General features: G+C 39.4%; 1 protein-coding gene across 2 annotated transcripts in view; it reads right to left on the bottom strand.

The window, feature by feature from the left end:
• Positions 1-3,279: 3,279 nt before the first annotated feature.
• LOC138760793 (glycogen phosphorylase, brain form) overlaps positions 3,280-22,962 on the bottom strand; it is a 124,102-nt gene continuing 104,419 nt past the window's right edge. For both annotated transcript variants that reach the window (XM_069931892.1, XM_069931893.1), the window contains exons 12-20: positions 21,441-21,555; positions 17,325-17,426; positions 16,720-16,867; positions 12,883-12,941; positions 11,761-11,902; positions 10,190-10,397; positions 7,708-7,842; positions 6,461-6,527; positions 3,280-3,995 (exon numbers count right to left, since the gene is read on the bottom strand). In XM_069931892.1, the coding sequence (XP_069787993.1) occupies positions 3,843-3,995; positions 6,461-6,527; positions 7,708-7,842; positions 10,190-10,397; positions 11,761-11,902; positions 12,883-12,941; positions 16,720-16,867; positions 17,325-17,426; positions 21,441-21,555 (1,129 nt within the window). In that variant the 3' untranslated portion in view covers positions 3,280-3,842. The remainder of the gene's footprint in view (positions 3,996-6,460; positions 6,528-7,707; positions 7,843-10,189; positions 10,398-11,760; positions 11,903-12,882; positions 12,942-16,719; positions 16,868-17,324; positions 17,427-21,440; positions 21,556-22,962) is intronic.

Below are 22,962 nucleotides of genomic sequence, written 5' to 3'. Positions count from 1 at the left end.
GTTGTCCTTTCCAAGTTTTTAAAAAGTTTCCCAGTCCTCTGTCTTCCCACTTACTTTTGCTTCCTTGTTTGCTCTCTCTTTTGCTTTTACTTTGGCTTCAACTTCCCTCGACAGCCACAATTTTCTTTTTTGTATGTGCCTGTCCTGCACTTTTCTCATTTCAAACTCCAATCATTGGTGATCTGCCGTCTTCCCCATTCGTATGTTTTTTCCAATCTACACTGGCTAGTTCCTCTCTCATGTGACTGTAATTTCCTTTACTCCACTAAAATACCAACATCTTGAACTTTATCCTCTCCTTTTCAAATTTCAAAGTGAACTGTGGTCACTGCCTTCTAAGGATTCCTTTACCTTAAGCTCTCTAATCACCTCTGGTTCATTCCACAACACCCAATCCAGAACAGCCGATTTTCCCCTGGGGGACTTAACAACCTGCTCCAAAAAGCCATCCCACAGGCATTCCACAAACTCTTTCTCCTGAGATCCTGTACCGACCGACCGACCTGACTTTCCCCAATCTACTTTCAAGTTGAAATCCCCCATAATTATTGTAAGGCTTGTCCTTCTGACATCTCTTTCCAGTTGTATTTTTTTAATCCACATCCCGGCTGTTGTTTGGGGCTTGTCTATAATTTCCATTAGTGTCCTTTAATCTTTACCATTCCTTAACTCAACCCATGTCCCTTCTTTCCAATGATTTAATATTGTTGCTTACCTGCAGAGCCATGCCACGCCACCCTCTCTACTTCAATATCCTTGCGATATACTGTGTATCCTTGGACGTTCAGCTCCCAATAACATCCATCCTTTAGCCATGACTGAGTCATGGCTATAACATCATACTCTCCAACCTGCAGCTGTACAGTAAGATCATCCATCTTGTTGCTAATATCTTTAGACCAGTTTTTGAATGTACTGTCATCCCTCCAGCTATTATTTTGTCTCATTGCCTGCCTTTTATCCTTGCTGTTTCCCCCTTCTTCAACCCTAATACTCTGGTTCCCATCCCCCTGCCAAATTACTTTAAACCCTCAGTAACAGCTATATTAAACCTGCCTGCCAGGTTATTGGGCCCCTTTTGTTCACGTATAATCTATCCTTTTTATATCCACAAACTTTCTGACACATTTCTCTACTTCTTCGTCCAGGTCATTCATATATTTAAAATAAACAACAAAGAGCAGGGGTCCCAGAACAGATCCCTGCAAAATTGTACTAGTTACTGACATCCAAGCAGAATACCTTCCACCCACCTCTACTCTGCTTTCTACAAGCAAACCAATTCTGAATGACATCATTACCTCCATTGGCCCAGGTTCAATGTGATTAGTAAGGAATTGCTTAAAGTAGTTTGTGGGTGGAAAGAAAATGTTTGTAAACCACTTGTTTTAATCGTACCCAAGTGACTCATTATGTGTACGGTTTCAAAACTCAAAGGAAATGGGCTAATGACAATTTTTCTCTCAAAATATTTCAGTAACCAGAGCAGTGGTTCCCAACCTTCCCTTCCCACCCACATACCACCTTAAACAATCCCTTTCTAATCACTGAGTACTTATGGTATAGCGATTGCTTAAGGTGGAATGGGAGTTTAGGGGAGCAGTTTGAAAACCAATGATGTAGAGTATGTACCATCCTCTTGGTGAAACATGCAAACTGTTTCCCTTTCTAAGATGCTTGTTGACCTGCTGAGTGTTTACAGCATTTTATATTTTTATTTTAAATTTCCAGCAGCGGAAATTTTTTGATTTCCAGTTCAATATACTGCTGGGATCACAAGCGACCGCATTTGCCACCTGGTGGCATATTGGTAGATTACAGCCAAATGGATATGGTTTCATTTTTCTTCATTGATTATGGAGATTGAGTGCTTCTTCATTGCCATGCTCATTATTGCTACCGACACTGAACAGAGTACTGGGTCTCTTCAGAGGGCAGACATGAATCAAGCATAATACTTGGGGCCTGAAGTTTAATGTCAGTCAGATAGGATGGGAACAGCAGATTCTCCCCTCAAAAGGCATCACTGAACTAAACTTTACCTTTAAACAAGGAACAAAAATAAATATTCAAACTACCAAATTTCTTTAGTTGTAAATTTTTAATCCCTGCAAACATTGTGGGGCAGGGGAAGTAATCACAGCTTGAGGTACAGAAGGTAACACTCGTGTTAGAGGTCGATACCGTATAAAAGTCGACTCCCCTATACTTGGTTCAAAAATCTAATATTTTCCATATATTCATGTGTAAAAAAATTGACTCCCCTATTTTTTGGCTCCAGCCAGCCATCCACCCATCAGAGGCCCAAACTGCAGAATCTCGCCTAGGAACTGGCCCCCATCCATCAGAGCTCCCAATGCCACCAACATGGACTCACACCTCAGTCCCGACAGCCCACCTGTCATAGCTCCCGACACCATGAACGTGGACTTACCTCCCAGTCCCAGTTGGCTGCATCCAACTTGGAATCTGGCCTAGGCCCCAGCCATCCATCCATCAGAGCTTCCAAAACCTCGAACGCAGACTTGCCATCCTCTCGTAGCCACTATCCAACCATCGGAGCTCCCAATGCCTCGAACATGGAATTACAAGCCAGTCCCAGCTGACCATCCGCAAATTAGAACTTCCAAGGCCTCAAACATCGCAGGTACTTACCACGATCAAAAGTAGTATTCATGTAATAGTCTAGCCCATAAATTTAACATTAAAAAATGAGTATATACAGTAATATAATCACAGCTACCATAAATCAATGATTTTTCTCTCTTACAGCAAAGTACTACAGGCTGAGGATACAGGACATCACTTAGTTTTTAAGATCAAGCACTTCACAAGTGCTTAAACGTGGTGCACAATGTTAATCAATTTAGGAGAATTATTCTATTTCCAATTACACCATTCTTAGACCAACATTCTTTTATTCTTCATTATCATCCTGTTTATTCTTTCTTCTTTTGTGTCTTAGGAAACTTCATAAATCTCTAACTTCCAGTTTTGATAAAAGGTAATTGACCCGAAATGTTGATTGTTTTCTGCTTCATAGATGCTGCCTGGCCTGCTGTGTAATCTCTGCATTTTCTGTTTAAGAACATCAAACAATACAGTACAGACCCTATGGCCCATGATGTGTGCCGACCAATATGAACCTACTCAACAATCGAAACCAGATTTCCAAGGTAGTTGGTTTATGCTTTTTTTTTTAAATGTTGACATTAATGCTGTTATCAGAGCTGTTGGGATACTGGGATATCACTGAAAAGATGATCAACAAAGCATTAGTAACTCACAAAGAACATTTATTCTCCTCCACTTACTTTAAAGGGAATAACTGAACTGAAAATCCATCCTACATGCCCTGCCATTCAGCAGGCAGTCATGTCTGGAATGTTTTAGTTATTTCCGTCTTCCCTCTGTTTCTGCTTTAAGAATATTAACTTAAGTTTTGAAAAAAGTTGACCCCGCACTCTCACACATCTAAAAATTGCAGCCTTACTGTTGCAGTCAGAAGAGAGAAAAAAGGTCAAACCGGATTGCTCAGACATTCCCATTACAGGTGCAATAGTTCCAGAAACATTACAACAAGCTGCCCTCAACCCTTTTCTTTGAAGAAGAAACATTTAGCATTATTACAGGATATAATTCTATATTTTAAAACCAATCTGATAAGACATCACAACTACAAGAATCTCTTCACTTAACTGTGTTTTAATCAGGTGCACAATGATGTATTTTATAAAAGAGAAACAACTGCAAAGTGATTTCCATGATAACCACTCATCTAGATTTGGGTAGAAGGAAGGGAACAAAGCAAGAGTGGAGATAACCAATCAGTAATCAACGTACTAAGATTTGGGTTCATTCGGAGGAGGAATCTTCACGTCAGAGGGTTCAACCCCCCAAATCTCTCTGGCGTAATCTTTGATGGTTCTATCACTTGAGAACTTGCCAGAGTTTGCAATGTTTTTTATTACCATCTTGGTCCAATCCCTCGGATTCTGTAGACAAAAAGAACAGCACCACTTGCAATAAATTGCTGAAGGAGTACATGATAAAAAGCAGAGACAAGAATGGACACCATAACTGAGATATCTTTGCAACCCAAACATGTTGATTACATATATTGTATCCTCTTAACTTAATGTGTGGATGCATGAAAGACTGCAACTGCTGGAATCCGAGCAAAAAAAAAATCTGCAGGTACTCAACAGGTTAAGCAGCAGACTCGCTGAGTGTGTGTGGTGAAGGACGCACGGATCCTTGTCACAGTTTATCCTCAACAAAAGCATGACAGAAGATTCTTTGATTTATGGGCTGTTCCTGGGGACGCACACAGAGGCAGACATCCAGAACTGCTGGAAGACCATAAACTCTGAAAGATGCCCTTTGTGGGAAAGGACCACAGCCTCGAGCTCTCCCATTACTGGGCATTGAGGGGCTGTTCAAGGGAAAGCCCCTCAAACAGAAGGGAGAGTAACAAGAAGGTACCACTGTGGTGGTAATGGTGCTACATAGAAAATTAATATATCAATATATAGTAAAATGTATGGGTATGACACCAAGGGTGCAAAGAGACTTTGGTTTACTTTTTGTAAATTTATTAGTTAACAAACATCAGAAGGAGAAAAGCAGCCAATGTTTTAGGCTGGAATCATTCATGAACAGTTCCAATCTGAAATGTTAACTGTTCTCTTTCTCGCACTGATACTGCTTGACCCACAGATTGTCCTTTTCTCCTAATTAATGCTGCCTTGCTATTTTTGATGTCTTGCAGAACAATCACTGGACTCTAAATGCTTTGCTGTGTGGAGGAATTCCTTCTGTTAACGAAATGAGCAAAGTTCAATGTTGAGGCTTGTGCTTATTCAATGAAATGAGGTAATATGAAGATGCAAAAGGCTGATGCAGATCAATAATGTCAATCAGTATGCTGAATCAAAGCCCATCTTGCATAGAAAAACATAGCACAAGAACAGGTTTTGTAGCCATGCCAAATTAATGTAATTGTATATCAAAAGATCCACTGTCCCAGGGTAGAAACAGTGCTAAGTGTCAGACCCCTCCCTGACTAGCTTTCACTTCACACTAGGCTGGCCAACAATGACTTGAATTGGCATGTGTTTGATGAGAGGTAACAATGTACAAATGCACTGAAATACTTGCTTGCTGCAGCCACCTGGGGATGCATAATACACTGATTAGTAAGTATAAATTAAATTACCACACAAGAGAAAAAGAATAAATATTTTTATTTGCCAGAATACTTAAGTAATTCATAACAAAGCATGATTGGATTGAGAGAAATTTAAATAAGTGTATTTAACTCCAAATCACAAAACCTAAATTTTTTTGATCAAGTGGCAGATTGTGTATGGCACTGACCTTTCATTCTGGCACTGACCTTTCATTCTGAAGACTATCAAAATGAGCACCAACTCACTAAACACAATCTCACATCTGATGGCTAACACAAAATTGAGGTACATCCTTCAACTCCACTCTGCTAACAACCTCAATTAAAGAGCACAAATATCCTTAGACTGATTCAAATTACATGCCAGATCTCCAGCCATTCACTTGGCACATCTCCTGGCACTTCCCACGATCAGCCCTGGGAATAACTCAATTCCAGGGCTCTGAATATCCTACCTTAATTAAGAGGGGAAAATATTCTACAGTGGTTACTGCTGACATTTTGACTCAATAAAAGAGATCCTGGGCTTGAAACAATTTTTACTAACAAGGTGCAGAGGAATTTCCAATCTGTCCAACACCTTTGTAATGGATTCCTCTGACAATTCTATACACCATCCATTGGACAGAAAGTCTGTCTGGATTGTGACTTCTACCTGTGACCTTCTGATCAGAGGTACCAGTGTAACGTTCACCGCCCCCATTCCAGAATGTATGGAAGCATGGCATTATTTTGAAAAACACAGCAAATCACCCTCCTGCTCTACCAACATTTATACCTCAACTAATAGAACAGTCTTGTGCTACTCAACGGAGTCCTTTGTTCCTACAAAGCTACAGAGATTCCATTTCAAATTTTACTGCAACAGCCATCAAGCAATTTGGAACCTTGAGGGTTGTGAAAGTTTCTGTATAAATGCAAGCTCACTAAAATGCCTGTTGGAGGAGGGCGGCCTGGAGATGCTCCAGGTTGAAGTTATTTCCTGGGGCATTATCTGCTTTCTCTTCAATCCAGATAGACTCATGAGATTTCATGACTTAATATACACAGGATGCATTGCAGTATCTGGTAAAACTAAGCAACATGTTACAACAGAGTGCTTTGTGTATGCTCTGTGTATTATTACTCCATGTGCCAGGTGACAGTAGTCAGAGGATGGGGCCCAAGCCTGAAGGCCATGTTAAGAAATCTCCTGCAATCTGACAAGCCACAAGAGAAATGCCAAGAGCATTTGGTGACTTTTTCCAGTAGAGTAACGGATTACCTTACCTTGTAGAGCTCACTAACTTTCTCTTGACATTTGACATATGCTTCAAAGTCCGCAAACACTTTAAACCTGAAAGAAATGAGAGTCTGAATATAAAGATTTTGGAACCAACCAAAAAACACCAATACGAACACGAGGAATAGATGTAGAAGGCCATCTGGCCTGTTGAGCCTGCTCTGTCATTTATCAAGATCACAGCTGATCTGGCTGCAAACTCGCCTCTACACCATTCCCCTACTATTTATTTGTGCCTTAAATATATTTAATGAGCCAAACTTAACTGCTTCCTTGGCCAGAAAATTCTACAGATTCACTACTTTCTGAGAGAAGAAAGTTCAAATTTATTATCATCTGACTATACAAAATACAACCAGAGAAAGCAATGTTTGTCCAAACCATGGTGCACACAGCACATAGTAATTACATATAAACAAAGATATAATTTAAAATAAATATATCAATATTTTGGGATGACTTACTCGGCAACAGAATACTATTCATCAATCTCACAGACTGTGGGAAAAAGCTATTTCTCAGCCTGGTAGTCTTTTGTATTAAATTCCATCAACCATTCCTCTGCCCACCTGCTCAAGCGATCAAGAGCCCCCTGCAATCTTTGGCAGCCGTTTTCACTCTCCATGATACACAAACTTGCTTATATCTTTCATGTACAGCATGAAAGAATTAAAATCCAAGTAAGATTGAAAACATTATGTTCTGCATCCATTAGTTTCCTCAGGATGTGAGTGTTGTTGGCAAAATTGCCATTTATTGCTCATCCCAACTTCCCAACGGAGCCACTTCAGGATTAGAGTTAAATTTGGATCAATGACAATAGGTTTCAATTCATTGAAATGTGTCACTGCATTAGTTTTAATTTTTTTAATGTAATTTTTAATTTTGAGATGCAGCATGGTAACAGGACTATGAGCCCACATTAACCAAAGAACCTAATATCCAGTTCATCTATGGAATAAAGAAGGAAACAGGAACACCTGAAGGCAGCCCATGCAGACACAGGGTGAACGTACAAACTCCTTACAGACAGCAGCGGATTCAAACTCGGGTCACTGGCGCTGTAACAGTGTTACACTAACTGCTTCACTATCTGTGCCACTTAAAGTATTAGTTAGGATTTTACAATAGTCTAATAACTTAACTATCACTTTTACCATATTTGTCAAAAAAGGATAAACTCCAACTAGTACAGAGGGTTTCAACTCGGGTGTCCAGTCATGATGCACTTTACCTGTCATGGTTCATCAACATGTTAGTCACATCCTTAAACAGGTCTGGTTGTTTTGGGGAAAAATATCCACTGCTGATCTGATCCATGGCCTGCCTTAGCTCTGGCAGCTTGTCGAAATATTCCTTGGCATCATATCTACACAGACAAAAATCAAATGCACAGATACCATATTTAGTATCATAATGGAAGACTGAAAGGATAGATGAACAGCCCACTGTGGCTAATAGAGTCTCAGAGTCTTACAATAGAGTAACCACGTCCGTGCCAAACATCAAGCACCCAACTGTCTATACTAATCACACTTATCAGCTCTTGGCCCTTTATCCTATTGTTCCTTGCTCATCCTGATGCATTTTAAATGTCGAGTATCTGCTTCTACCACCTTCTCACACACTGCATTCCAAGCACTCTTGGGCGAAAATAAGTTTCAGATGCCCTCTAATCTCTTATTCCTCTCCATAAACCTATGCCCATTAGTTTTCCAACACCTCTGCCATGGGGAAGTGCTAACTATCCTATCTATGTCTCTCATCTGTTATGGGGAGAAGGCTGGGGAATGAATAAGCTCATGATTGATTGGGGGGGGGAACCTCAATGGGCTGAATAGCCTATTTCTGCTCCTATGTCTTATAAGTCTTCTGCATGTCCATATATAGAGGGATAAATTGGATCCAAAATTGGTGTGTACATAAAGACAATGATAGAGGCACATTTTTCTCGCTTGAGTTCAGTGACCAGCAGAGTGTGTGTGGGAGTGTGTGTGGGAGTGTGTGTGGGAGTGTGTGTGGGAGTGTGTGTGGGAGTGTGTGTGGGAGTGTGTGTGGTTGTGTGTGTGGGAGTGTGTGTGTGTTTTTGTTTGCAGATGACTTGAAAATTGACCAAGTTGTGGGCAGTAGAGAGGGTTGTCAAACACTACACTGTTGGAAATTTGAGCAGGGAAATGGCAGATGGAGGGTGAAATCTGGTATTCTGAAAGGTCAAATTCCACAGGAAACTATATAGTAAATAATCAGGTTCCTAAAGAATGTTGATGTACCGAGGCAGTTGGGATGCATCACAAGTAGAAAAGTTGGGAAGTTAGGTTGTAGAAAAATTTGGTTAGGCCACAATTAGAATAATGCTGGAAGTTCTGGTCACCACACTGTAGGAATGAGAAGGCTTTGGAATATGGAGAAAAGTCACCTGGATTGGGTGTATTAGTTTTAAGGAGACGTTGGACAAACTTAGATTGTTTTCTCCAGTGCATAAGAGGCTGAGGGAAGACCTGAAAGAAGTTTACAAAATTAGAAGTATAGGCAGGGTAAAATAGTCAGAGTCTTTAAACCAGGATGGAATTGTCAAATACGAGCAGGCATAGGTTTAAAACAAGAGGGGAAAGTTTAAAGGAAATTTGCTAGGCAAATTTTTTAAATTTATTTACAGATTGATCAGTTCGTGGAAAGTGCTGCCAGGAGAGGTAGTAAATGCAGATATCATAGTGATGCTTAAGTGGAATTTAGATAGACACGTGCACAGGGAATAGAGGGATATGGATCACATGCAGGAAGAAGGGGCTAGTTTGACTGACATTATGGACTGCACAGACATGATGGGCCAAAGGGCCTGTTCCTGTGATGTACTATGTTTTAATAAGTTCCTTCTTCAACTGCAAAAACAAACCCAGCCAATTCAGACTTTCCTCACAACTGAAATGCTTCATCCCAGGAATCATTCTGGTGAATCTCCTCTGCATCTTCCCTCATGTAATCATGTCCTCCCACAGTGTGTGATCCCAACTCCACACAATACTCCAGCTCCGACCTAACCATTGTTTTACACAGTTGTACCAAGATATTCCTGCTTTTATACTCCATGGTCTGGCTAATGAAGGAAAGTATCCCATGCACCTTCTTCACCACCCTATCCACCTGTGTTGTCATCTTTGTGGCCTAACTTCCATTAATATTCCTTCCCCACCACCCCGGGCTCAATTATTCATAATATGTGCCCCCTGCCAGAATGCATCTCACAATTATCACATCTTCCATCTACCCAATTTATCAGTAGTTCATTATCATTTTAAGACTGCCCTCTTCACAAGAGATTGCATATTTCAAAGTTTCAAGATGTCCCAAACACCACACCACCAACATTTTGTAGTAAAACCACTGCCACAGGAAGCAGTAGCTAATTTGCATACAGCAAGCTCCCACAAACAGCAATGTGTAAATGTCCAATTCATTGACAAGTTGAGGGGTAAATGTTAGCGGGCTGAGTTACTCCTCTATCAGTGGCCTGGGATCTCTTTCCTCTGCAGAAATGGCCCTTGTGCAACGTACTGCCTCAATTGCTCACTTCAGCCTGAACCTGGAACCAGAAACTCAAAGATGATTTCACTGATTCAGATGCAAAAGTTCTAATGCTGAACCAAAGCTAAATTTGATACAGACAAAGGGGTCTCATTGGTTTATTGCAGAAACTTATCTACCAATTTTAGACTAACCCCTTTTTATCAAGAGCTTCAACTTCCTCCACTCTCATCCCAAAGATGAAGAGGTTCTCCTCTCCTGCCTCCTCCGCCATTTCGACGTTGGCACCATCCATGGTCCCTATCGTCAGGGCTCCATTCAGCATGAACTTCATGTTGCCTGTTCCTGAAGCCTCTGTACCAGCCGTGGAGATCTGTTCAGACAGATCCGATGCAGGAATCACTGGTGTTTGTTTAAAAAAGAGGGCAGTGAAAGAAAAACAAAAGGCAACGATTTAACTCCATGGATTTTAAATTTAAATTTTACATTTTAATTTAAAAAATTAAATTTAGACATACAGCACAATAACAGGCCATTTTGGCCCACAAGTCAGTGCTGCCCAATTTACACCGTATTAACCTACACCCCTGGTATGTTTTGAATGGTGGGAAGAAACTGGAGAACTTGAGAAAACGCACACAATCACAGGAAAATGTACCCCAGTCTGGTTCCAATCGCTGGCGTTGTAAAGGCTTTGCAGTAACTTCTACACTAATCATGCCATTCTCTTTTCATTTGGAAGATGCCCCAACTCCCCTTTTTCTGGGTTGATCTTCCTGGATTTCCAACTTCATCCATCAACAACTTGCTGTGATGCTTCACCTTCCCCCATAGTACAACTAGACCCATTCCAACATGGAGACACCGGGAGATATGGGGACAACTAGTCAAAGGTCAGAGACATATGGCACAAAAGCAGGCCCACCTCTGTGCTGACAACCTGCACTAATTCCACTTTCTTGAACCTGGTCCAAAGCCCACCATATCTTAGCAATTTGAGTACACGCCCAGATAATTTCACTGCCTCTGCCACCCTCACAGGCAGAGCATTCCAGGTTGCACTCACCCTCTGAGTGAATTTGTTTTCTCCTCAGTTCTTCTCAAAGTTTTCAAACTCCTCACTTTAATCCTGTGCTTTTTCGTTTAAGGCATCCTTGTTCTGGGGAAAAGTTTCCCAATCCCACTCTTTCTATGCTTCAAAATAATTTTGTATACTTCCACCAAGTCTCAGCTCAGCCTCTCTTCTCCAAAGAAAACAAACATAGCCTCTCTCTGGTCTCTCCCCATAACTGAAACATCCTGTTCCAGGCAACATTCTGGTGTCCTTCTGCAGCATCCCCTCCGTGTGATCATGCTCTAGTGGAGCAATCAAAATGGTGCCATTTCCCTTGTTCAGATAATTTGTCCCCTTGTGCTCATGCAAAGCTCCAATTAACTGTTTGCACCAGCTTAAAGCCACAGTTTTAGATCCTAACTGAATAGAAGAATTGCTTTGGTGCTTAAAGATCACAGATGCTTGTCATCCCAAATTAATACTCAAAAGATCAACCCAAAATGTCAACTGTTTTTCTCTCCCTACAGGTGCTACCTGGCTGTGGAGAATCCTTTGTTTTTATTTCCTCTTGTATCCATATTGATGTTTGAGAAACTTATAGGCAATAATTTTTGAAAAAGTGACCAATAATGGTCCAGTTTTCCCATTAAAAACCAACAGCTTTAAGTAAACCCACAAAGCCTTGATTACTGAGACTCTAGTCTACTGTACCTTTCTCAGCCAGGGACACTCGATAATTCTCCAGGTAGATGACCTTCAATCTGTCACCCACAATGGGGTCATTGTTTACAACATTTCCAACAGAAGTGATAAGTTTGATGATCATCTTGGCCATATGGTAGCCTGGAGCAGCCTGTAAAGTATCAGGAGAAACATTTTATATTTGGAGCAAGGCCTAGTTTCAAATAGAGGCATCTTGAAGTTTTAATGGACAAGGCAGAAATGTGGAAATATTTATGAATCAATTGCCTACTGGTATCATGGATGTATTTGGGTGGTGTAGGATCATTGGGCTGGAAAGGTGTGTTATGGTGCTGTATCTCTGAATTAAATTTAATAGTTAAAACAAACAGTTGTATCATAGCACAGCTTATCTGTAACTGAATTCAGCAATCAAACTTGCACCTCCCCCCCCAACCCCGTTCCAAAGACAAAAAAACCTGGTTTTGAAATGTTCAATTCTGCTACTCTCAACAGCGTTTTATGGATGGGATGGGTTGGGGGGAAAGAAAGAGATGGGGAGGGGGTGAGGGGTGAGTTGAAATGTATTTTGACTATCCTGTGTGTGTCTGAAGCCATTCTTCCTGATATCACAACTGAATGCCCACAGATCATTTGCCTCTTTATTCCTTCCAATTCTAGATTTAGTCATTGGATAAAATAACTTCTCTCAGTAATCATTTCAAAACCTTTAATCATCTTAAAAGCTCAATTAACACCTCAGTTTCTAAATGAATTAGTTAAGTAAAAGTATCCTGAATTCTGTCCACTTCCCAATAGCATTTGCAATTACTTTCTGATCAATGTTTATTGCGCAGACAATACATATACATCTCTAAGCTCATGTTTAATCAACTTTGTCCATATCATGTGTTACTTTCATTTTCAAAATGGCAACCATGAAATGGCCCATGAAACCACAACATGGCTGACAATGGTTAAATAGACCTGTCAGAAACTTCTCAGGGAATCAAGCTTATCCTGGAAGGAAATGAATTAATTTTTACAAGTGGCTGAATAATTAGGAAGCAACGTGAACAGTGTGAAAAGCAAAATTAACACTGCAGATAGCAGAAATCCAAAAGAGACTATTACAAAGTACAAACGCTCTACCTTTCCTCCAATTAGCACTGTCCTAGGCACAAATGTTTTGTTCGGCTCCTTTTTAATACCTGAAAGAGACAAGAGATCATCTGAAATGAGGATGCATGTTGTTGCTAGCAACTTCCATCTTGGGTTAAATTGCTTTGTGAATGAGGCCATCAGTAGTTACCCTCTTGAAGGTGATGATGGAGCTTTTTTTCTTGAACCATTCTAGTTCATGAGATGTGCCTGCTTCCAATTTTGTGAGGTTAAGGCTTTAAAAGAGTTTGACCCAGCCAACATAAAGGTTTGGGTATTTCCAACCAAATCAAAACCACGTGGAACTAGAGAGGTGGCTAACCTCCATGGCCTTCTTGTGGTGGATTTAGAAGATGCTGCTAAAGCGACCTTGGTAACAACTTCACTGCATCCTGTTTTCAGTCTATGGAGTGTGAGCATTTATCAGTGGTATCTGTTAAAAACATTTTCTTGCTGTTAGTAGGTCACATTCGGTAATGTGAACAGCATCAGGCCTATTAATCTGTCAAGGATCACAGGCCTCCTCTGAATTCTGTCCTTTCCTTTTCTTGGAATTCACTTTTATCCCTCCCTTCACACTTCCCACCCTCTTCCATATTTTTTATACAGAGGGACATTCATTCCCAGTGTCAGAAACCACTTCTGTCGCAGAAGATTTACATAACACTGTTGATTGATTGAGTTCACCAAGAGGGTGCTAAACCTTCAAGATGCAGTGAGGAAGTAAAATGGAAGGCCTTGTAATGCCATTTATAAAGAGAAGAGATTCAGGTTTACTGACCTGAACTGGAAACTCTGGACCCTAATTTGCCTTTTTGTTTATTGTAAAATGGAGGGTGGTGGGTGAGAGGATGGACTGGCAAAGGGAAGAGACAATCCACCAACTTGTCCATAATTTATATCTGAAGATTCAGAACCCCACATTCTAACATCTAAATGCTCATGTCGCACCATACCATGTTGTTCGTAATTCTCAAATGAACATTTGTGTTGAACCTCTCTCTATCACAGCATCTCAAACCACATCCCACTAACCCTGGGGGTTTAGGGAAATGTACAATAATAATAGAATAATGTTCATGGAGGATTTAAATCATTTGGAAATTAACTGACCAGGTGTGGTAAAGGGAATTGAATTTCTGAATGATGTATGTAATAAGCCCACCAGGACAGGAAATATCACTGGTAGGATACTAGGTAGGATCATTAAATATGGTATATTTAGGCATAATTAATATAGAAAAACCCCACACCCAACCCCAACCAACCAATTTTCCCTTGCAACTGTGTCTGCCTGTCCCGCATCGGACTTGTCAGCCACAAACGAGCCTGCAGCTGACGTGGACATTACCCCTCCATAAATATTCGTCCGCGAAGCCAAGTCAAAGAAAGAAAAAGAAAATATACTGCTACAGAGGTGATAATGAAAAAGGACACTTCATGGTGGACTAAAATAAACAATTTTGAGTGGATCTTTGGAAAGTTAAAAGGAGAACAACTTTGAAAGGCATTGGTATACAACTGCAATAGGAAAATTTTAAATTATCTTTGGGATCCAGGTAAAATATATTCCATAATTAAACAGTAATAAATTAAACACTAGTGAGAAAATGTGAAGTTAAGGGAAAAGCTCGATAATAAACATATCAGCAGGGGGTAGCATAACACACAAGAAAACAAAGTTCTGGGACAAATCCAAAAACTAATTTGACAAGGAACTTTAAGATAACAAAATAGCTCACAGACAAAAGATTAAAAGGGAAAGAATGGTATGAGATAGCTTTAAATCAATTATCTTAACACAATTAGAAAAATAAATCAAATCTCGACCAAAAACAATCACAATCTAAAATTTTGACAATGAATAGTGAAGAAGCTCTGCCCAACCATTCATTCTCAGTGTTAAAGAGGTATCAAGGTTTAGAAAAGGGTAATAATGTTTATGCACAGTCAAAAGAAACATTTAATCATTGCTGGATGGAAAATTGAATGAATCATCTAGCCTGTTTCATATAATTAGGGTGCCCTGTTGTAACACTATACAGATGTCCCCTCCCCATTGAGAAATCCAATGGGAAACTAGATAAAACTTTCTTTTTTAAAGTAGCTCAATTAAAATGAATCAGGAAGATTCCTTTAATTCCTGCACAAATTATGCATGTTTAGCTCTACTAAATGAATAATCATGTTTAACCTGCAACTCCGTGACTTGTACATTGGCTACTTACAGTGAGAGTAGTCTTAGGAAGCCCAATTCAGAGGTTAGACCTGGGTAAAAATTCTCAAATGCGCCTGGAGCAAGAGCAGCATGCAGCTGAAACTGATGTACTCACACCCCAAATATCTTTCCAATAATGAACTAGTTGGAAGCATACAAGTATTCTCCTAATCTTCCTTTGGGGAGTCAATGTTCACAAGATGATGGTGATCATGAAAATTAAGTTAACTTCTCCAAAGGTAAATTTAAATTTATTAAAATTGCATTGTCAATAGCCAGGAAATCTATAGCTGTAACATGGAAATCTGATTTCCTGCTTCACATTGATTGTTGGAACATGGAAGTGCTAAGTTGTATTCCCCTTGAGAATATTACTTATAGTCTTAGGAATATATATAGTATGTTCATTGAAATTTGGCAAACTTATTTAGATTTACTTAAATGCCCAGATTGTTAATTTATTTTGATATTTGTCAATTAGTATACTCCTTATTAGAAATGTAATACTTTTACAATGATGTGACTCTGAGATGTCATAGAAACATAGAAGATAGGAGCAGGAGTAGGTCATTCGACCCTTCGAGCCTGCTCTGCCATTCAACGAGATCATGGCTGATCTTAAAGTTCAGTACCCCGTCCCCGCCTTCTCTCCGTAACCTTTAATACCCTTATACTGAAGAAATATATCTAATTCCCTCTTAAATATATTTAATGAACCTGCCTCTACTGCCCTCTGTGGCAATGAATTCCACAGATTCACCACCCTCTGGGTAAAGAAATTCCTCCTCATCTCGGTCCTAAGTGGTTTGCCTATTATCCTTAAACCATGGCCCCAGGTTCTGGATTTTCCCATCATTGGAAACATCCCATCTGCATCCATTCTGTCCAGTCCTGCCAGAATTTTATATGTCTCTATGAAATCCCCTCTCAATCTTCTAAACTCCAGCGAGTATAATCCCAATTTGCGCAATCTTTCCTCATAAGTCATTCCTGCCATTCCAGGTATCAGCCTGGTGAATCGCCTCTGCACTCCCTCCATTGCAAGAACATCCTTCCTTAGATAATGTGACCTCTTGATATGAAGGCCAACATACCATTTGCCTTTTTAACCGCCTGCTGTACCTGCATGCTCGCCTTCAGAGACTGATGTACAAGTACCCCTAGGTCTCTCTGCACTTCCCCATCTCTTAATCTATTGCCATTCAAATAGTAATCTGCCCTCCGGTTTGTATTACCAAAGTGGATAACCTCACATTTATCTTGTCGAACCTTGCTCGTGTTACTTTTTCTTTTCTATTTTCTTTCTTTTTATTTCCCTCTATTCCCTGCCATCTGTCCCCTTTTCATTCGAATCTGGGGAGGTGGCGCTGAGTGAAGAGGGACTTTCCTTTTTATTTTTGTCGGACCTTATGAATGTTTTTCTATGATTTTATATTCAATGTATTATTATTATTATATTAATCGAGTCCTATATTTCATATTTTCTTAAAATTTAAATAATTTTTTTTTAAAAAAGGACACAAGACCCCAAGCCTATTTTTAGCAATCCACTGATAGTGCCAATAGAAAAATTTTGCTGGACACTGAAGTGTAAACAGATGGCGACTTACGATTATACAGAGTGATAACGTGTAAACAATTCAAAAGCTGCCTCTTGTATTCATGGATCCGCTTGACATGGACATCAAAGATGGAGGCAGGGTTGACTTTGAGCTTGTACACACTCTCCAAGTAGGCTGTAAATTTCAGTTTGTTCTCCTAAAAGACATCGCCCAAACAATAAGCTGATGGAAGTTTATTGCATGCTTGATGTTCCAACCAAAATATAGGAAACATGACATCCAAAAAAGATCCCCAAAGACATCAAAATAACAATAACCATATGAGTTGTTTAAATTAGGTTAGTTCACTGTTTTCAACATTGAAGAAAAAAAAACAGTGCTATGGGGTGCTTAATACCAATCGAAGAGGGAAGATGAGACCTTGGGTTTAGCATCTCATTTAAATCAAAAGCAAATCACAGGCAGAAAAAAGCTTCATCACCACCACACAAACATCAGCTTGGATAATGTTGCCTATGTCACTAGACTGGGACTTTATCCTATTGCCTTACCCAGAGGACACAGCAAATAACACTCTGTCACAGGCAAAGACTGGGGTTTACTGCACAATCTTTCATTGCATCTAGCAGAGACTATAGAATGGTTTCTTCTACCTGTTTCACATTGGCCACATCTCGAATGAAAGCCTCATTATCAACGAAGGCCAATAATTTCTTCAGCTGGTGCAGGTCAGTGATGAAACCCTCTCCAATCCTCTGCAGGGAAAAGACAAGAACACTCAGGTTTCTTTTAATTGATGGGGATTCGACTGAAGCAGGGGTGTTTGAGGTTCACAATTCACTTTACAACAAAGCTTGTGTTCAGTGTCTCACTTGAAATCTTGGACAATTCAGTACAGTACATTGAAGGCTAGTTCTGGCACAAGCTCCCTGAGGTGGAGGTTGCAATCTGGGCACCCGGAACAAAATCCAAGCTCAAAGATATCAAAGAAAGTAAGAAAGAGGAAGAGAGAGGTAGGGACAACAAAGAAGAAAACTCATTTTTCTGAAAATATTTATACAGAAATTAACCTTGATAGTTTGAAGTAGGAAACGTACTAACATCTATTTTTACAATTGTCCACTTCGTTTAACATCATAAAATGATTGAACAAAATTTGTCAGCAAACAATCTACATTCTAACGAAGGGCTGTAGACTCAATTGATCATTGCTCTTTAAATAAAACTGGTGTGACATGCCGAGTCTTCCTGCATTTTCCATTTTAGTTTTATGTTTGATGGTGATCAACCAGATGATCACAGATTATGTTCCAATGGGTAAGTTTTATTCAAAGAATGGTGAGAAAGATCATTTTACAGAGGAAATCAACAGCTGGGAGCCTGAGAAGTTGAGGCAAAGCCACCAAATGGGGAGGGTTGATGTCCAGGGCATGCAGGACATCAAAAGTGAAGGGGAGCAGAGCCTACAGTAATAGTGTAGGAGGGGGTTATAGAGAAAGAATTCCATGGAGGAATTTTAAAATGAGGATGAAAGTTTTAAAAGAGAGCTGTTGCAAGTCAAAATGTGGTTTGCTTGATTCTATATATAGGAGGGGGGGGGGTTGAAGTGTTGACCTACAAGGAAAAAAATGAGCCGCCTTTGCTTGCACTTGCTGGAATTCAGAGGAATGCGACGAGATCTCATTGAAACACATAATATTATGAAAGGGATAGAGAGGCTAGAAAGTAGTTTCAACAAAACAAGGAAGGGGACAAGAACCAGGGAATTTAGTTTCAAGATTCAAGAAAATAAGTTCAGAACAAAGATGAGGAGGAACTTCTCCAAGATCGTGGTGAATCTGTGGAATTTTCTGCCCAGGAAAACAGTGGAAGCTGCCTCATTGAGTATACTTCAAATACAGATATTTTGCAGTGACCATGTTAAACAATTGTTTACTAAATGGTCTCCTTTGTCCTCATCATTTACGCAGTTAAAATGATTATTTTACCTACATTCTTGTACTTTTTTCAGGCTGTTTCCAACCTTCATCCCTAAGTCTTTTTTTGATATTATTGATTCTAGAATTTCTTCATATATATATATATATAGCAGAATAAGAACCCTAGGTGAAGTAAGAAATATTTACGGAAATTAAAAAAGGATAGTGGTATGGCATTGCCTAATTTTAGATAATTTTCTGGACACAAGATTGAGATGAAATTCAATGTCCACAATGGGTGAGTCTTGAGCGTGGGCTTGTGCAGGGGTTCTCACTGGCTTCTGTTTTTGGGGCTTTGTTCCCCTTTATACTTACTAAACTGAATGAACAAAAGACAAATCCAATAACTAAACAATCAATATGAATATGGTTTCAATTTCGTAACTTTTTTGGATTTAAAAAAATAGGCAAGTCCTATCTAATTTTTTCTTGCAACCATCTCGAATTGATCAAGCTTTTCTTTATGGAATATGAAGGGAACAGTATGTTTTCATGATTTATTTATGGATAACTGTCTCATGTCTTTTGAGCAGTTGTCTAATAAATATAATTGCCTAAACTACATTTTTTCAGATATCTACAGATTAGGAACTATTTAAATGTTACTTTACCGATACCACATTAGACTGAAATTACCAATAACATTTTTATGTTTAAACTCTTTTCAGAATAGTTTAATAGCAACAATTCATGATTTGATCCTGAAAACATGTCCAGTGATTTCAGATAAAATTAAGAATGAATGGGAAAGAGAACTTCAGATACCTTTACCGATAGAGGCGTGGGAGAAAATTCTCCAATTAGTTAACACTTCTTCAATGTGTGTTCGACACTCTTTGATACAGTTTAAGGTGGTTCATAGGGCCCATATGTCCAAGGACGAGCTAACTTGTTTTTACTCCCATATAAACCCTATCTGTGACAGATGTAATTCTGAGGTGGCTTCCCTGACTTGTCTCTTATGGTCCTGCCCTTCTCTGAAAAAATATTGATATTATTTCAGCAGTTTTGCTCTTTGACCCACAATCTCATCCTGTTACTGTACTTTTAGGGCTACCAGTTTGGACTCTAGGCACTTATCTGCTTCAGCTTGTTGTGTGATTACATTTGGTACTTTAATAGTCGGGAGATCCATTCTACTTAAATGGAAAGACCCCAAACCACTGACTACGTTTCAATGGTTTTTGGAAACTACAGCATTTAAACTTAGAAAAAAAAAATCACAAGTGGTACTGATGACCTGTTAAATTTAAAGAAACAGAGACTATTTATTCAACTTTTTCCATATGATGCAAGTCGACACTTCCCGAATAATTTTTTTTCGTGAGAGTGTAAAGGAGCGGAATTAACCACAACATAATTGTGAAACATGGTAGCCGAGCTTTAGTTTTGTTTCTTGGTTAGGGGAATATTTTTGTAATAAAATTTGATTCCTTTTCATGTTTGGCCATTAAGAGATTGAGAGGCTCAGTTTACATATGTTGCTTGATGTCTGTGTTAGTATATGTTAACTGGTGTTAATGCAATCCCGATCTCTTTGTATCAGTCTTATGTTTATTCATCTAAAACTTAATAAAAAGATTGAAAAAGAAAGATATTTTGCCAGGAAAGGGAATTAAGGGTTACAGGGAAAAGGTAGGTAGAGCTGAGTCCACAGCCAGATCAGCCATGATCTTATTGAATGGTGAAGCAGGCTTGATGAGCCAGATGGCCAACTCCTGTTGCTATTTCCTATGTTCTTATGTGTGACAAGGAGTTGTAGCACAACCTTAAACAGAGGATAAAGATGGAGACGTATCTGGGTACAGTGGTAGAATTCCAGAGCTGATGACTTTTGACAGATGCCTAAAACCACAAGGCCCAGTAAAAAGTCTTTTCAAACTTTATCATATTTTTGTACCCTGTAAATCAAAAGATGCTGTAGCAGAATCTGTGCAGAACATGGTGAGCTGAGAACTGTCATTAGTCACAAATTCTAACCCTTGGTATGCATTCTGCACAGAAAACTAAATTGGTGTAATAAGAAGGTTAGAATATTAAACCTCAATCACAAGTTGTTCATCTTCCTGGATATTGGGAAGGCAAGTGGTGTTCAAAACAATAAAGGGATTTCACAGTAGAGATACTGTAAATGAAGGGCGTCTCCTCTGTTGAAAAATCAAGAAAAACAGTGACAAGAGAAAACTTTAAACTGGTGATTCATTTCAAAATTACAACTCTGGGCAGGTTTTTCTTCCAAATAGTAGAAATCTGGAAAATTTCCCCCAATCCAAAGACCAGTGATGCTGTTTGACACTAGAACTTCCAAAATAGATTGGTATCAATGTTAGAATAACAAAGTATGAAGATCAGGTCATCTAATGGATGGTAAAGTAGATGGGCTAATTAGGTCTCTCCTTTTCCTTATGTTCTTTGCTCCTAGATCAGCTCTCAATTTTCCTTTCGGTCAACCTTGTGGTCAGCTACTGTGCAAGCACAAAACACCCTTTCAGGAAAACGCACTGCATTCAGCCAGATCAGCCATGATCTTATTGAACGGCGGAGCAGTCTTGACAAGGCCGGATATCCTTATCCTGCACCTATTTCTCATATTCTTAAAAAAGCAAAACGCCAGACGTTGAAAACCCAAAATAAATATAGAAAATCCTGGAATTAGTTGGCATGTCAAACAGGATCTGTGGAGGGAGGACATCAGTTACTTTTTCATGTTAGTTTTCCTTCATCAGTTGTATTTATTTTAATTTCACAATTGCTAAAGACCATCTTGGGTAGTCAGATGAAACTCCTCACCTCAGCTATGATGTCTGCAAGCCCTGGGTTACACAACAGCAACCAACGTCTTGGTGTGATCCCATTTGTTTTGTTTTGGAATTTTGCTGGCTCAAGTTCGTAGAAATCTTTAAAACTGGAAAAGAAGTGAAGAGCAAAAACTAAAACAAGCAGAGATTTTTTTTTCTGATCTGGATGCCCCTGTGATTTTGCGTTGAAAGATTAAGCAAATGCAAGACCAAGAAAAATCTGCTTTGAAATCATTTGCATCTAGACAGGCAGGTTATTTGATCGGTTATTGCAGACAATGGGTAAAAATGGCCTAGGAGCTCCACAGCAACATGAGCAGTATTGAATTCTATTCACTGCTGTTATTCATGGATTATAATGGTGCCATGTTCAGGGGCAGATGACAGCTTTAATTAGAATTACTACGTTCTTCACTAAAAACGTATGAACTATTTGGTGTGGGAATTAACATAAGAGGCTGATCCCCAACTTGCATAACCAGACAACTTGTGGAACCTGTTCCATTAAAAAGATATCACTGCTGTATCATAATTGTGTTACAACTTTTCTTTACCCCATGCAATTGTTTTGAATTAACAATTGCAATGTTGAACCCAAGCCAATTTCTTTGTATGATCTCTCTAACAAGTGACTGCATTCCATGGATGAGTGATAGTGTGCCACAATGTAACAATAAAAGTAGATGAGGTGTCATTCCACATGACCCACACACTCTTAAAAGTTTATTTAAACTTCGTATTTTTAATAATTAACAAGTAGATTGATTTCATAAATGTAAATGTGTTTATGAAAAACATGTCAAAAGCATCAATTTATACTTTTGATGATTTACATTCACATGTACTTGATAAATCAAATTAAATTGCAAAACTTTAGTTATACAACAAATAAATGATAAAGCATGAATGACCCCAAAGCGTTCAATGTCAATATTAATTAATCCTTCTCACCAACATTGTTATGGAAATGAGAGGGTCATTGCAAGGTAGGCATTTTCAGGTTGTCTCAGGTCCTGGGCAAGGTCACAGTATGCTTGACTGCACTCATTCAGGCGAGTGGAGAGCATTACATCAAAGTAAGGAGGAGAGACCCTTTTACTTTCGAATACCCAGCTTCTGGCCTGACTCGCGATCATAATTATCTGTGGTGGTACAGCTTCATGTTCATCAGACCCTGTGCCTCCTCATTCACCCTCTTCAAGTGGTAGGTTCAGTTGCAGTTGGTAGAAACCCTGGCATATTTCCACAGATGTGTGGTGGAAAGTGTGATGACTAGGTGCATCAAAGTTTGGTATGGGGACACCAATACCCCCAGAGTGTAAAGCCCTCCAAAAAGTAGTGACACAGCCCAGGACATTACAGGCAAAACCTTCCCCACTATTGAGAACATCTGCAGGGAATGCTGCTGTCACAGAGCAGCAGCAATCATCAAGGATCTACATCACTCACCACATGCTCAGTTCTTGCTACTACCATCAGGAAAGTGGTATAGGGGCCACAAGACTCACACCACC

Source organism: Narcine bancroftii, chromosome 4 (genome assembly GCF_036971445.1).
Source record: "Narcine bancroftii isolate sNarBan1 chromosome 4, sNarBan1.hap1, whole genome shotgun sequence".
In the NCBI taxonomy this organism is placed as follows: domain Eukaryota; kingdom Metazoa; phylum Chordata; class Chondrichthyes; order Torpediniformes; family Narcinidae; genus Narcine; species Narcine bancroftii.
This window is presented reverse-complemented; position numbering and strand designations above follow the sequence as displayed.